The sequence below is a fragment of the Ascidiella aspersa genome, chromosome 3 (genome assembly GCF_963924565.1).
Source record: "Ascidiella aspersa chromosome 3, kaAscAspe10.2, whole genome shotgun sequence".
NCBI classification, from domain to species: domain Eukaryota; kingdom Metazoa; phylum Chordata; class Ascidiacea; order Phlebobranchia; family Ascidiidae; genus Ascidiella; species Ascidiella aspersa.
In genome coordinates, this window is record NC_139449.1 from 23,298,982 (window position 1) to 23,314,927 (window position 15,946).

At 41.0% G+C, this 15,946-nt stretch overlaps 2 protein-coding genes across 2 annotated transcripts; one reads left to right on the plus strand and one right to left on the minus strand.

The window, feature by feature from the left end:
* Positions 1-316: 316 nt before the first annotated feature.
* Positions 317-6,282, plus strand: LOC146160951 (protein XRP2-like). Its single transcript, XM_083385354.1, has 7 exons — positions 317-468; positions 2,475-2,662; positions 2,800-2,929; positions 3,075-3,324; positions 3,436-3,554; positions 3,776-3,914; positions 5,254-6,282. Exons 1-7 carry the CDS (start codon positions 394-396, stop codon positions 5,424-5,426), a joined length of 1,074 nt encoding a protein of 357 aa, XP_083241480.1. The 5' UTR covers positions 317-393; the 3' UTR covers positions 5,427-6,282.
* Positions 6,283-8,805: 2,523 nt separating this feature from the next.
* Positions 8,806-14,266, minus strand: LOC146160952 (uncharacterized). Its single transcript, XM_083384409.1, has 3 exons — positions 12,594-14,266; positions 10,399-10,572; positions 8,806-10,084 (listed from the first exon to the last, which is right to left on the minus strand). The coding sequence occupies exons 1-3, from the start codon at positions 14,103-14,105 to the stop codon at positions 8,963-8,965; spliced, it is 2,808 nt and encodes a 935-aa protein (XP_083240535.1). The 5' UTR covers positions 14,106-14,266; the 3' UTR covers positions 8,806-8,962.
* Between the last annotated feature and the right edge of the window lie 1,680 nt (positions 14,267-15,946).

The following is a 15,946-nucleotide window of genomic DNA, read 5'->3' on the forward strand; positions in this document are numbered from 1 at the left end:
TGATTTTTGCTGTCCCACTATTTGATTTCCTATCTTGGCCTTTGTGAGACCATAGAATGCTAATTAAAAATTCGAAACGTAAACAGTTGCGTCAATGTACTGTAGTTACAAAACCATTTTAGCAAACCAACTTGAAACATCTCTCTCTATCTCTATATATATATAATAAAAGCCAACCAACTTTGGCGGCCATTACCTTGATAAAAATTTCTGTACGTCGCTGTAGTTATTTATTAATGATAAAACCTCCAGGTGTCGCTGTGAAAATGGTGCCAATTTCTATACGAAAAAATTAGCTTCTCGCAGTTGGCAACCAAGCAGTTTAGCTTTTTGTTTTGCCTTAAAAGGTAAATTATAAACTTGGACTTGTTGCTTGCCTAATATTTTTAAACAATGGGTTGTTGTGGATCGAAGAAGCAAATTTTAAAAGAAACGAGACAGCCCTACAGTTGGGAAAATCGAGAGAATGTAAGTTACTAAATCAAATCACTCCAGAGACGTCATTTGGCGTGAAATATCGCCGGCGTAGTGAATTTACCAAAAACAATGGTGGTTTTTGGCCTATATATCGTTCTTTTTTGGCGTATAGGGTTCAAACAAAAACAAATTTTCCTAGCCCAAAGTAATAATAATCGCCTTAACCCAAATAATGTTCGTTGTGGTAGGATTCTAGACCACTGCCCAAAACTTTTATAATATGTAATATCATATTTAAAAACAGCTAAATCTATAAACCTTAAGGTCTTTAGCTGTCTCCTGGGAACGTCAAATATTTCAAAACATTGTAATTTCACACCGAAAAGCCATTGCAGACTCACCGAATCTGTCGATCAATGATGCAAGCAGAGCAGACTAGAAAAACAACTAGCCTGCAGTGAGGTTCGAACTCACGACCTCCGGTCAAGCCGGGACCGTCGCTCTACCAACTGATCTATGCAGGCTCAGAAGGGAACGAGTCGAGAAACAACCATACGCCAATGCTTGCTCAATCTGTTAGTACAAGCAGCTTCATAACGAAGGGGATCGCCAGTATCATATCATAATACAATGAAACATATGTACACACATATATGTGTGCTTACAACTGAGATCTAGCCCTTCTGAAGCTGCTTTTTGACCAACGATAACGGCTTACGTATTATTAGTACACCGAAAAGCCATTGCAGACTCACCGAATCTGTCCTTTGTAATTTCACTGATTTATTTTTTTATGTTCCAAATAAATCTTATCCTATCTTTTCATATATTGTTAACACAAAAACCTGGCAACGTTTGCCGGGTAACACTAATTTACGGAATGATGAATGGTCGGAACGCTCACTAATTTACGGAAAGGTCGGAATGAAATGAATAGGGCTGAAACTAATTTGATGAATGGTCGGAACGGAATGAACTGTCGGAATGACCGAACACAAAAATAATTTAGATGATTTCAATGTTATATTATTTCCGGCTCGATGTAAATGATACAATTTTCTCGCTCAGTGTTCTTCGTTCAGGCAAAATATATTAATCTGAATAAAGTTTTAACAAAGACTAAGATTGTCCAAAAACGGCAACCTACAGCCTTTGGCTTTCTTAAAAACAAATTAGGGTGCGAGTTAGCGTTTGGGTGTGGGTGGGTCAAGTGTTATTATATTCTTTATTTAATAATACTTGACCCACCCTAACGCTAACCCGCACCCTAATTTGTTAACCCAAATAATGTTTGTTGTGGTACTAGGATTCTAGACCAGCGCCGGAAGCTGTTTTTACATCTTAAAATTAACGCTTTTAATTACAAAAAACATTGATAAAAGATCTTTTCTGTTCCTACAGCTTCGTTCATTTCATTCCGACAGTTCATTCCGTTCTGACCATTCATCAAATTAGTTTCGGCCCTATTCATTCCATTCCGACCATTCCGTAAATTAGTGAGCGTTCAGACCATTCCGACCATTCATCATTCCGTAAATTAGTGTTACCCCATTTGCCAGGAGCCCACTTTTTCACTTCATAATGCTTTTCCCGAAATCTCATGTACGCAACACCAGATTTTTGTGTGTGCAAGTGTGCACTCAAGGTTTTTTGCACACTTAAGTTTAAACACAGAATAAACGCTCTATTTATTCCACTCTTTGTATTGATCAACAAGATATTTTGTGTTAAAAACCTTTAATTTTTTTTTACTCTGAGCCTGAGTAGCTTATTGGTAGAAAGATGGTCTTAAAATTGGCCATTAGATGTTTTCAAAGAGTTTTGTAATTATCTTTTTCATAGGCATTCAGTCAATATGTAAAATACTTTTAAAATTGACTATTCAAAACATGTCCTTAGCACATTAGCATAAGACATGATAAAAATTCTAGGATTTATTTCTTATTTTTTATAATAGTTCAATACAAAACCTTGTTATCCAGCTAGTTATCTGTATGCACAATGTTTTGTAACGTGAGTAACCTGTAGTCGATTCATGATTTCTATTTATTCTGCAGATTGATGTAAGTAACTACACCATTGACGGGGTTATCGATGGATGTGTAGTAAAAGAGCAGGGGAGCATTGACGGTCAGTCATTTGTGGTACAAAACTGCAAAAACAGCAAAATTTATTTGTTCGACCACATTGCTTCCATAACAATAGATGACTGCTTTAACTGCCAATTTGTCATCGGCCCAACAAAGTATGCATTTTACCTAAATATAAATAGGACGTTATTTATTGCATTTTTTTGTAAATTAAGTTCTTCTTTTAGTAAAAGCGATTATTGTTTTGTTTTTTTGTGTGAACTTGATCACATTACTCTTACATGTAATACAGGGGTTCAATATTCTTCCGGGACTGCCAAGATTGCAAATCTGTGGTTGCTTGTCAACAGTTTCGTACTCGAGATTGCAGCAAAATGGATACATTTTTGCTTTGCACAACACAACCAATCATTGAATCATCTGTAAATAATGACAGTATTTTTGTGCTTTTTGTGTGTTAAACTTTAAATTTGTGATAGATTTAACCTTAACAACCATTATTTAAATATATAAATGTATTACCCTAAGGAAGTAAAAGCTCTCATAACAAATTATTTTTTTGTTTAGAGTAAAATGAAATTTGGCTGCTTTCAACTTGCCTACAGTGATTTAGAGAAGCAGTTTGAAGCTTCCATGCTGTCGGTTTTTAACAACAACTGGTATAACATTCATGACTTTACTCCTATAAATGACTCAAAAAATTGGAGCTTATTATCGGAGAGCGTCAATGTGGCTGATGTGTTTGACATGTCTCCTGTCAGACAAAACAATATAGAAGATAATGCCAATGGCGATTCCGAAGCTGTTCAGATTAAAGGTTAATAATTTTAGTATAAATTGTTTTTATGAGCTTAAGGTTTTAAATTTAGGTCCCCTGTTTTACTAAGAACACTAATAAATATATTTAACTTAACCACCTGTTCTTAAGGGCTTAAACTCTCAGCAAGCTTGAAAAGCAGTGTTGCTCCACTCACAAGAGGTAGTAGAGAGAAGAACCACTTGGAGTCCTGCTTTGTGCTTATATTTTCTAGTGAAAATTCAAAGCAGGTATATATGTGAACTAGTATTACGTTTTTTAAAACTTGGCCTATTACCCTCATATTACTTATTATTTTGGCCTAATGTAAAAAACATTTTTTTAACTGGGCTTTATTTACAAGTAGAGACAATGTTTCATGTTTAGTCTTGTTTTTTTAAGGATTATTATCAGAATAAATATATTTTATTTAATTATATGGGCCACCAATAATTTAAATGTTGTTCTGTAGGTTGCATTGAAAACGATTGCTATTCTAGCTGGCCAAGCAGAACTCGTACAGACCAAAGAAATATCGTTGTCACCAGCAGATATTAGACGAATTTTGTTAATTGAAGACTCTCAGATAGACTTTAAATCGATTAATGAAGGTGAGGTTTGTAACACTTGCAAGAGTCAAAAGTATAGGACACTTGAGTTACAAAATGAAATAAACTAATACTAACATAGTGAACTAGGTTGCATTTTGAATTTAATTGGCATTTCTCATTTTGGCAAAAAAATAACTAATCTTGTGTAGTACGGTTCTTAACTGATTTTTATGTTGGCACAACCTCTACAACAAGTTTTGTGTATAGTAATTTTAATGGTCACATAGTATTCCTTGTTTTTTTGTCTATTAAATAACACATATTATTAAAACCATACCTGAAAGCTGAAACAATCAAAATACGATTTTTGCATACCTAAAATTATTCTGCTTTTCTAAAATATTTTTCTATGTGATACCAAGCTATCCATTACATTGTGTGTAAGTGTAACAACTTGAAACAAGATTAGGGCATTGTAAAAATTTTGTGCTTTGCCATGAACATTTTATCTGGTTTCTGTCAATTTTTGATGTCTTTAAATTAAAGTTTAGATCATTTAAATCACATAAATCGTTTGCGCTTTGTGCGATGAAAAGTTTAATAGTTCTGTTAACCCAAAACAGTTCCTCTTGTAATTAATTTATTCTTCAACATTTCGGTAACCTATTCAACTCGCCCTCTTTAGGGTGAAGGACGTTGAAAGCATGTAATTGACAATTACTGAATTGCTTTTAGTAGTAATACATATCAAAACTGGTCTGCAAAAAATATCGCTGCAGGACGAAGTCTTAAATTCATAAATTCATTGACTGAATATAGTTTATTGGTTATAAAAAGGTTCCATAAGGAAGAATAAGTAGATTTATGCCCATACGTTGTTATTAAAAACACATTGATATAAATGCAAGTGACAAAGTATAAATGCTAAAATCATTGACAATAACGTTTACGTGTAAAAATGATCAGATTATTGTAGAACACGCTTTGCAACTTTATAATTAGTTCGCGAAATCAGCCACTTTTCCCAAAAGAAAGTATATTTAAAATAGAGAAATCAATGTGTTTTCTGAATTGCAAAGGTGCAGAACTCCTCTTACGTGTTTGTATGCTGTTAAACGCTTAACCCCAACTGCATTTGAAACATGTTAAATATATCCAGCGCAAGTTTGCACACAAAGGGGTTTAAAAGATTTGTTCGCACTTGTCACATAGACGTTTTCCATTCCTTTTGCATTATTAATAACAAAAGTTTCCAGAACTGTATTCTAAGCTAAACAACGGAACAACATTTACTTGCTTTGTATTGCCTGCGAAAATGAACTTCTATGGCCAGTTGCGTTTGCAAACAGCAGCTTGAATGAGCGACTCACCAATCACTCTCTCTCTGTCTTTTTCGCAGGTCCCGTCATAGGCCTCGAATTTAACGGTGAAAGCTGTGTTGAAGCGTGCGGAAAAGCGCGAGATGAGCTGTCTGCTGGTGGCAGCACGATATACGCGTCGCCCAGTAGCGAGTGCGCCAGTCGCGAGATCGAGTCTTTTTACAACTTTTGCGACATGCAGATGTCCGTTTGATCTCCACTGCTTTGTGAAGATGTCACCGGTGCTTGGCTGGCCGCACTTGTGTTGCACGTCTGGTGGATCACTGTGATTTTTATGCCTGATCGACAAGGCGCTACTTCGCATCCATACAGGAATATAAATGTTTTTTAACCAGCATGATCCATGTTGTTGGGGCGCACTGCTGACCCGATGTACTGTTGTCTTTTTTTTATAGCATTCAAGTGAAGTCCATTGTGGCACGTGCATAGCTTAAGTCATTAGATGTTTGTTTTATCGAGTCATTTGCAGCAACGAAAGGCGATTGTGGCTAGTCGGCTATTTCTGTTGTTTCTCTTAGCTCATAACGTTGTTGCAAGTGTTCAGTATTTATTGTGATATTCATGTTGGCGCTTTTTCTGATTTTACCAACTTTAATTTGGTTTTACGCTTATTTTTTACATTTTTTATTGGTCCCTTACCGATTAGTTCTGTCGTGGTTTATTCGTTTGCAATCTAGGGTTATTAAATCGATAATATATATATATTCATCAATAAGTAGGACATTTCAATGGTTGGGCATGAAATACGAATTAAGCTCAGTTGTAGTATTATGTTGCGTAAAATAATGGTTGCTGCAATTGGTTGTACTTTCTAGGCGTGATTTTGCAATTTCCAACAAGATCCAACCAAATTGGTTCTATTGAAATGTTTCCTAAAACATTTTGCCTCAATGAACCTTTTATAAACTATATTGGTTTTAGTTAACAGATTTTAAACCACAATTATTCAACTGAACTTTTAAGGAATTTTCAATAAAACAGTACATTGCATTTTTAATTTTGTCAAAACATATGTTCTATTGTGTCCATTCTAAAACATTTTTCTTAGTACCGCCTATCGTTATTCGTAAATAAACTTTATAAAATCCTTGTTGTTCGCTAGACACTAGGTTAGCCGGCAAACGGACCGCCAATATGAATCATCCGGCCCGCCATCTCTTTTACAAACGGGCCCAAAGCCACTCCCCATACCTAAACGCCAAGCACACACTAAACTATTGACAAAGGAAGTTGCATCGACCGCGCGTCGCAGGAATTCATTGTGTCTTTTGAATATTAACATATTAACGGACACATCTAAATTACAAGATAATCAAGATTAACCACTATATTCATCGCGTTTTCCTAATTCAGGTTAATTAAACCTTTCCATTGTGTTCATGGATGACGTCGTGTTAACTCATTTCAAACCAAACAAACGCAATGCTTTACGTAAACGCTTTACCACATTCTTCTTAAATGCAATTAGACCCATTTTCAATTGCAAAATATCCTATGGGTCTATAAAAATTACGAGTTAAAAGAGACCTTTATGAGATATCTTACCGACCCCTATATTAGGTAATTCCGTGTTTAGGTCACTTTCGACACCCGATCCGTTAGAAATTAGTGCATTTCTAAGCAAAAAGGTCTACGACAATTAGTGCATCCAAAGGATCAAAAAGTCCGACTTTTAGACTTTGAGGTCTTGGACAATGCACTAATTTGACTTAACAATGTGCTTCAAAAGATAAAGTTTAATAATACTTGACCTACCTAAACCCAAACGCTAACCAGCACCCTAACCCAAATAATGTGCATTGAATTAATAATTACATAAACGCTTTAGGCTCCAATACCTCAATTTGTGACGTGACAATCCTATGGTACCATAGACGAGAAACTATCTTATGCCCACCCGAGTTTGGGCTTTTTCACCCGCATTCAAATAATTATTACATTAACGAACATTATTTGGGTTAGGGTTCGGGTTAGCGTTTGGGTTAGGGTAGGTCAAGTGTTATTAATGCCATCTCACACTTTTTGTAATCTTTTGAGAATGTTCAACGAATATTTTCAATTTATCTACGCCGGGAGTTTACCTGAAGGTCCAAATTAGTGCATTGCCAGGTCTAAAAGTCTAGACTTTTCTGCCATTGGATGCCCTAATTGTCGTAGACCTTTTTGCTTAGAAATGCACTAATTTCTAACGGATCGGGTGCTTTCGATGTGTCTATCTGATAATTTGCCCGCCAATCGTCACCGAAGTTTCACAGAAACGCGTCGCTTAACTGACTGGCTTTGTGTAAATATGACGTTATAAGGTCGACTCATCAATCATGTAGCGCGAATTGAAAATAAAAAGTACAACGTATCGATTTCTGCCCGAAGATACATTTTTACTACGGTTTCCAGTTTAAACTTTCGAAACTGTGACATTTCTATATTTTGAAGTTTCTTATTTTTTAAGCTTCATAGCGCGTTATTTGCGTATGGATGAAATCATACGTTTAAAATCGTAACTGTTTTTTTGAGACATTTTAAGGCGGCGATAGATTGTTACATATAATGGCTTAATATAATGAGTTGTGAAATCACTAGATTCGTCGTATTTAATCTCTAGTTACGTTTTTGACCTCCTACTGATATCGTAAAACTTAGGAAGTAGTCTTTGTCGTATAGTCTGCCTAATAGCAACTTAGCCGCCAATTTATCACCTGGTGTGCTGTAGACGGGCATCCGTTAATTATAATTAAAATGTTCTTTCGTGGTAATCACTGCTACAGGTGGTTAAAATCCTTATCTGATATTAAAAGAAATAATTGCAGGAATGGATTTTTTTATTGTTGGTTACTGTCAGTTTACTGGAATTTATTTATCAATATACGTAGTATCACTGATGATGGCATGAGCATTTGTCGCTTTTTACGTCTATTTGGGCCGTTATTTTCACTAATATACGTAGTGTTTCGTCGTTATTTTTTAAGGAATACTTGATCCTCACATGTATATTTCTTATTTATTAAAATAGCTTTTACATCACCTAAATGTTTAATACTGTTGTTCACGGACGGAAAACAACAATCATTAAAAAATTTTCCTTTTTTTTTGCAAACTAACTATTTTTTTACATTCTGCCTAATGTTAACGCCGTTTAGAGCGTTGGTTGACATCAACCCATTTTAGTCGTTCAACCCTTTTTTCAAAGGAACAATAAGTTTAAGAAACAATTTAGAAAAACTACACCTAGTCTATAAATCCTACGTTTAACGCAACGTTGTACCAAATTAAAATAAATACTTCAAGTTACATTCAGTGGTTTTAAGCCCTTTAACTTTCAATGCACTTAAGGGTCCCCTAACCATTTTACAATCCCTTGATGGTCAATGGACTCCTGGTTGGGAAGTGGGAACCATTTAAAGAGAATAGAGATTAAATTATTTAAAAGATGTAAACTGTGTTTACTGCAGTACGGAAGGTCCTATTTGACTATTTGTGATCCACGTAGGCTATCTCTCAGGCTGATTTCCTCACACGTGATATTCACACACCTATACACAACAATAGTTTTCACGTTTGGTGTATTGGCAGTCTTTTGAAAATAAAAAGTTTGCGATTTTGGCAGTAGATTAAAACAAACTCTACATTGTCATGTAGGGCATAAAGCGTTCACCAAAAAGCGAAAAAAGTAAGGCAGCCAAAATGTCACAGCACAGTAAAATAAATAGCTATCTAAGCGCAAAAAGATGTTTAAAAGCCCAAAATACTGTCAAGCTGACTGAGAAAATCGGCGTCGGACTTGTGATCAGCATTTCCTCCGAACAGATGGTTATGAAGCGGTTCGCAGGTCTGAAAGCCCGCCAGAAACCCATCGGAGTTGCTCAGTTTCTTCGAGAGCGGCTGTTTGGGCTTGACAAGCTGAGAGACGTGCGACGACTTTTTCTCGCTTACGTGAAGCTCCGAGTCGGAAAGGGAGTGGGAAAATTCGACGGGAGAGTAGCTGGTGTTATCTTCCACGTCGCTCAGCAGCAAATCCGACAGCATGTCGTCTTCCTCTCGCCTAATGTCGGTCAACGTGGACAAAGAGTTCTCGGGACGATTGGGCACGTTCGAAAATAGCGTTTTAACGGATTGGGTGGACGGCGGCGCATCCCGAGTATGGATGTTCGAGGTGGTCAGGTACTTGTCCACGTTTTCTGTTTGAACGCTCGCAGCAGTACGTAGCGTTAAATCGGGGTTCGAAAGGCTTCCAGACGATCTAAGACCGACTGCGCTGACATTGTCGTCAAGGATTTGCACCCCGGGTGGCAAGCGGGAATGCTCGACTTTGGCGCGCAAGGCGGCCCGCACCTCCTCGTGCGAAAAAGAGCGACCTTTAAGGCCGATGGGGGGCGCGTGATGTTTCACGCTCGAAGCGGCGGGCGTCGCGTCCCCGGAATGTGGCGAGCCGGTGGAGTCAAGCAGCGTCAGGAAACTCACGTCGTTAACTTGACTTTCGGCGTCGGTCAGCCAGTCTATCAGGCTCTCCTGCTTCTGAGCACCACTTTGCTGCAGATTGACGACGGGATCGCTGACCATTCTTGCGCGCTTTGCTTCTACACGCTTAGCCGGCTGCTGTGGTGGTTGCTGGTGGTTGTAGCTCCTCTTGCGTCCTCTTGACGAGTTGCGTTTCACCATGGGAACAACGGAGGACGTGGCGCCTCCGGACACGATCCGGTGCCGTGTGATGGTCACTCCCTCCCGGGGAGGATCGTTGCTCCAACGCCGGGGAACGTCTCTTCCCTGCGACGTCGCGTCGCGAACCGAGGAGACGGCGGAAGACGAGTTAATGTTGCCCGGCGGAGTTCGACCCTCAGCACAATTGGCGCGAACCTGTAAAATTCAACGATAGGAAGCGTCAACAATTTGATTATAGTTTTGATTTGTGTATTGTTACTTTTGAATATACCGTTGATTTTTTTGTATACGATACTTTTTGTTTTGTGTATTGTTCTATTTTGTTATTAAACAATAAGGAAAGGTGATCGTGGACTTTGGAACACTATTTAAATGATAGTATATGGTTCAAAAAACATTTTGAGATAATGTCTCAGAGCAAGGAAAAGTGAAATGTTCATGCGGAGGTGGTAAGGCGACGTGGCGTGTTGATAACATGAACATATTTGTCGCGAAACAGTCTTTCTCACCTTTTCTAACTCCATTTGAGATTTGATGACCTGCGCGGCTCGGAGCGTCTGTTGCGCGATCTCTTTCCATTCCTTCGCCTGTTTCTCGGCGCTTGCGATCCTCTCTTCCGCTTCTTTCGCTTGCTTCTGCAACTTCCGGATCACGCGGTGAAGGTCCGAGTTTCCAAGCGCTGCCTGGATAATTAAAAAATAAATTTAAATAATTTTTTACCACAGAATACAATGCCAAAAAAACTTCGAGCGATGATGACTATGCTATATTTGTTTGTAGTAGCATGGCTGTTCTGTAATAACAGAACTTATCCCGCGTGTGTTAGTCATGCTGTAGAACGATATTGTCCCATTTGGAAATTTCCTAATAAACAGCCTGTTTGCGTTTTGCAGTTCAATATTGCATTTATTGGGTTCACACCTATATTCTTACACAGTCGACCGGGGTCTTCTTAGCGCTTATCCTTGGGAAACGAACAATTCGTGCGTCGATGTTCTCCATTATTCCTAAGTCCCTTCAATAGTCAATCTGTCTATTTCGACTTAAAGCGTTTATTCGTAGCGTTGTTTCCCTAACCTTGCCGTCGCCAACAGTGTCATCGCTGTCGCTTGCTGTGCGGTCGCGCATCCCCAATAATCCTCCACCGGCCGTGGAATTTTTGGGGGCAAAGAGGCCCGAAAAAACGAAACGCGACTGCACCAAAAAAACAGCAACAGCAGAGCACAAAAATGCGACCCGCACCGCTCGGTGCCTGCCGTCGTATGGCGAGGATCGGTTGCAAGCGAGGCGCGATCTCGCGGTGCCAGGCGCAGTCCGGCACCCGGCCGCCGCAAGATCGCTCGAAACATCGCCCCGCGATCCCGGTGCCAATCGCTGTAGATCGGATTAGGCGTCGGGTGCTGCTCCAGCGTCTGGGCGCTATTGTCTGCGCACCTCGGTAGGGCGCGAGAATAAACGGCGCTTGCTCGCGGTCGTCGCCGATAAGATCTCGCTCCTTGCGCGACGCTGGTCGTTTGTTGACGGCAACAAGGCCGGGTGCCGCGCGCGGTTTACACCGGGGCTGTCACGATCAGATGCGCGCGCGGTCACGGGCATTTCGCGGCGTAAATACAAGATGACACCGGCGTTCCTTTCAAACACGCGGAATTACGGGGCAGCTTGCGTCGGGATTGATGCAAGGCAGCCTTTGGGGAGAATGTGTCGCTGCGGTTAAGCGCGACGTCCCTCCATCGCACAAACACAAATTGCCCGGTATCCGACTGACTCCCTTCCCTTCTTCCCTATTTGGATTGTTGTTCGCTCTGACTTTACTTCACAACCTGGCAGGCCTCAGGCCTTGTCGAGTTCACGTCGAGCGGCGCAATTTTCGGATTGTAGGCGAGGGCGTGACCTGCAGCTTCGGTTACACTGAGCGCAGCGGCTTAGCAGTGCGCGCGTCACATTACACTTGGCCTAGCGCTGCGTCAGCGGTCGCGACCGCATCCTTTTGACAGCCGAAATCTCGGTGGAAGTTCGACGGGGATGGGGGGTCACGGCATTGGGCGGACGCGCCCGGTAATAATTTCGTTCCGGATCGTGAGAGCAGTAGGGCCGGTGACTAACGTTTAATAAAACCGCAAACCAAGCGAAATCGCAATTACCGTTCGACGATTAGCATGCTCGACTTCCACATTGTTATTAAGGTTTAGCCAATTTTGTGAAATAATATACATCTCTGACGTAAATGTCATCGGCGGTTGCTTTCATAATAAGCAAACTTTTGTTGCTTTTCAGCAATTTAAAAATAATGAAATAGCAATGTCATAAATAAACATGCCCTGTGCTTTTATCAAAGCGCTGCAGATATCCAATAATTGGAGGAATGTATTACGTCCTGATTGTAAACCAATAAATAAAAAGGGACAAACAACAACAAATATAAACTACAGTGAGGAGTTTAGTCCTTGCTGGCGTTGACCACATTTTTGAATAAAAAATATGCGATATTTTATTTAAACAAAGCTATTTATACTAGTATAAATTAGGTCAAAATATTGTGGTAAGTCGTTGCCACGGCCGAAATCCCATAAACTTAGTAATCGATACCATAATTTTGAAGGACTATCGATACTTTAACAACGCTACCGGGGTTCGTCACCGATAAACAGTAACATAAACCGAATATCCCTATAACGGCACTTGCCGCAAGCAAAAACAAACGCACCTCATCGCCTGTGTCACTTTCGCTAGAAGTAGATGCTATGGACCCGGCTGACTTTATTGGGTACCGGGTGATCTTGAACCCTTCCGGGGGTAGGGGGTGCTTTTCTGCCGGCAGTTGCGGGCCCTTTTTGCCTGCGTCGCCTTCGCACGTCTCCATCGGCGCTTCGGCGTTGCTAAGCGACCCGAGCGTTGGCGTGACAACGGCTGAGCCGCTCTTGGACGCCATCGAGTACTGCTTGCGAAAGGCCTTCTCCAGCGGCGACATGACGGCTTTTGCTGTGCGACGAACACTCGACTCCATTAAGGTGGAGCCGCTCTTGGCCTGTACGGGCACGATCACTGACCTCTCGGGCTCACTGACCGTGTGCCGCCTAACGTTTACTTGCGTCGCGCTTGATTGCTTCGAGTGGGAAACACTGAATGCCGAGGAGGCGCTATCGAGAGTTGCATGAAGCTCGCTTGGTTTGCTGTTTCCGCTTCTGTCGATCTTACTGACTCCGCAGGTATTTTCCTTGATGTTTTTGCGCTGGGCGGCCAACCCTCGCGACCTGGTCGCCTTGCCGTAGAGTTTTTCCTTGGTGGTGGCCGATATCAGAGGGTGCTGGTTCTGCGCCAATTCGCTCTGTTCCTGCGCCATGCGCTTGTCGTGCTCTTCGGCGAGATGCGAAATCGCCGAAAAGTCAATGGAGCTCTGCGAATAGAACGACGGAGAGTCCGGCTTCGTCACGTTGGCTGATCTCGGATTCTTTTGCTGTGCTACATCCTCGTCGTCCGGCTGCATTTGGTTGGGCCAAGTTGCGCATTTCAGCAGAGGCGGCCTATTGCGCCTGCCCCTTCGACTCTCCTTGCCTACTTTCATCAAAGGCGGCGAATTTAAGGATGCTGACAAGGCCTGATGACTCATGTACTCGATACAAACTGATTCTTTCATGGCGTCGTCCTTGCGTTCTGTTGACAGATCGGCAACTGAATTCTTATTTTTAGTGGACTGGGATGCTACTTCCTGAAACACTGTCTCTTCCAAAGATAGGACCTCATCGAATGGAAAATCCTGACAGTCGACGTGTTTTACACTGGCCAGGACCAGTCTCCTTTCTTCCTCTTCCGATCTGCCGGCCGCCGTCACGCATGACTTCCCCGCTGCGGTTACGTCATGCGAATCGTCTGCGCGAAGCCGAAGTTTCTCAGTTGCCGTCTTGACATCGCTGCCGGCGGTGGCCGCTATTGGAACAACAGTAACACTTGATGGTTCTGCTGCTGTCAAAATGTTTTCCGGGCTTTTCGCGCTTTCGCCCACAGTTAAAAGCTCTTTAATTTTGAAATCGGCGTCGTGAGTTTGAAGAAAATCGCAGCTTTGTACAGAAGTGACACCGTTTTCAGAACTGGCGTTACTGTTCACGTCGACAGTTGAGTAAAATACAGAATCCTTGGCGTAGTCGTCGCGGACTAATCCTTGGTTCGTTGAATTCATTGTAAACGGTTTGCATTCAAATGCGTTTCTAATATTTAACATTTTCCCAAAGCACTATACAAGTGTTGCCTGAGCTCCGTCTCAGCGCTGTGCTGTAAGTAAAATTAGTTTTAAGATGAACAATTTCACCTATGCCATACGAAAAAATCGTTGTTGTTTTCCGCACTCCCTTAGCTTACATGACTAATGGTAATTTACGCCAACTCGCTATATCGGAGTTCTAGGAGCCGGTGCGTCATTCGTCCATCATATCCGTCATTTCTACACGGCCTTCGATGTTATAATGACCTCCCAGTTCCCACGTATAGGATTTATTAGGTGATGGTGGAAAACATTTTACTTCAACCGATCAGTATCGTCGGCGTGAAGTCCCGACATGCAAGAAAATAATGCTTATCACCTGCCAGAGCTACAAATAAAGCGAAACCCCCAAAATAGTCAAACGTGAGGCAGGTAGCGGTTTTGCCCTTAAATCGGGCGCGGCCATTCCATTGACGTCACAGCGGACCAAGCTGTTACGGCAACGATGGAAAATTACCCGACGTCGTAACACCGTAATTGCGCTCTCGCCAGGCGCAATTGGATATTTCAAGGGCGGAATGGAATAGCAGAAACTTTAATCTACGTTGCGCTTCCTGGTCAAAGGGTCGTGCTAATTGATGCCGAAGAAGGCTAAATCTGGGCACTTTGGCCTAACGAGGTTCCGGTATTGGGTGGGGTTGGTAAAATTAATAAAAAAACTCCGCTTAGCGAAAAGGTGGCGGATATAGCAGCTGGGCACTGGATTAGACAAATTATCAAATGGTTTTAGAATCTAGATCGTTTTGAATTCAAGCAACTTATATTTTTTATCATGACTCACTTGCGATGGGCAGACACTGTGTTGCAATAGAATTTGTGAAAACACTAAATATGTTTACAGCAAACAAAATTTCCAGTGAGATTATATTTTTGGAAGGCGAAGATATTCATATATGAATGTTTGGAAATGTTCCAAAGTACAGAAAAGTCGGCCTCAAAGTTTTTCGACGCTGTTTGGAAAACTAAATTTGTTTCTATCACACGCAGTAAATTGCACGGTAATTTTGGTAGGAAATTTGATACACGAATTTCGTTTGCTGCCTATGATCTCCCGTTCGTTGTACTTAAATACCTCTAGAGTTACCGCTGAGAAACAACACGAAAACTTGACAGAAAATAGAAACTTCCCAAATAGTTTAACGCATGAGCCTAATCCATTAAAAAACACTATAATGTAAGAGAAGTACTTATATACCTAGCTATTAAAATTATTCGTTACGTTTGTAATAGTGTTTCTCAACTTACAACAAAGCGTCAACTTTACTCTGGACCATTTGTTTTTAAATTCAAATAGCTCCGATGCTAGTTATAATACTTTGGCGTTTTCGCTATTAGTGGGTCGCCTTAAAATTACTTTGAAATATTTGGGTCAAGCGTGTCACTCTTTGTCAGCAATTGACCGAGCTAACCCGACAGCGAAAGGAATGCAAGTGACATGTAACGTCGCAGTCTTAATCGCAAAGCTTTAACTCCCGTAATTGCCGCTCTGCGATGCGACCAAGCGGCTGGTAGGAACGGTCGGTGGCAGGCGAGTGTGGGTAAACAACAGCATGACACACCCAACAAAGTCTCGACGCGTGCCAACAAACGCTTCCCTCCAAACTGCTGAGTTTCACGGAACCTTCTTGAAAACATTCCTTTTGGTAGCGTGCATTTTTTCAAATTTTACTTAACAGTTCGATTTCTACGTAAAAAATTTCTAAAGATTAGTTTTAGCCTCGGACTTATAAACGGAGAGGTAAAAATATTAGTATTTCGTTATGCTATACCGGAGCTTAACATTTTGCAGTAAAATTATTAAT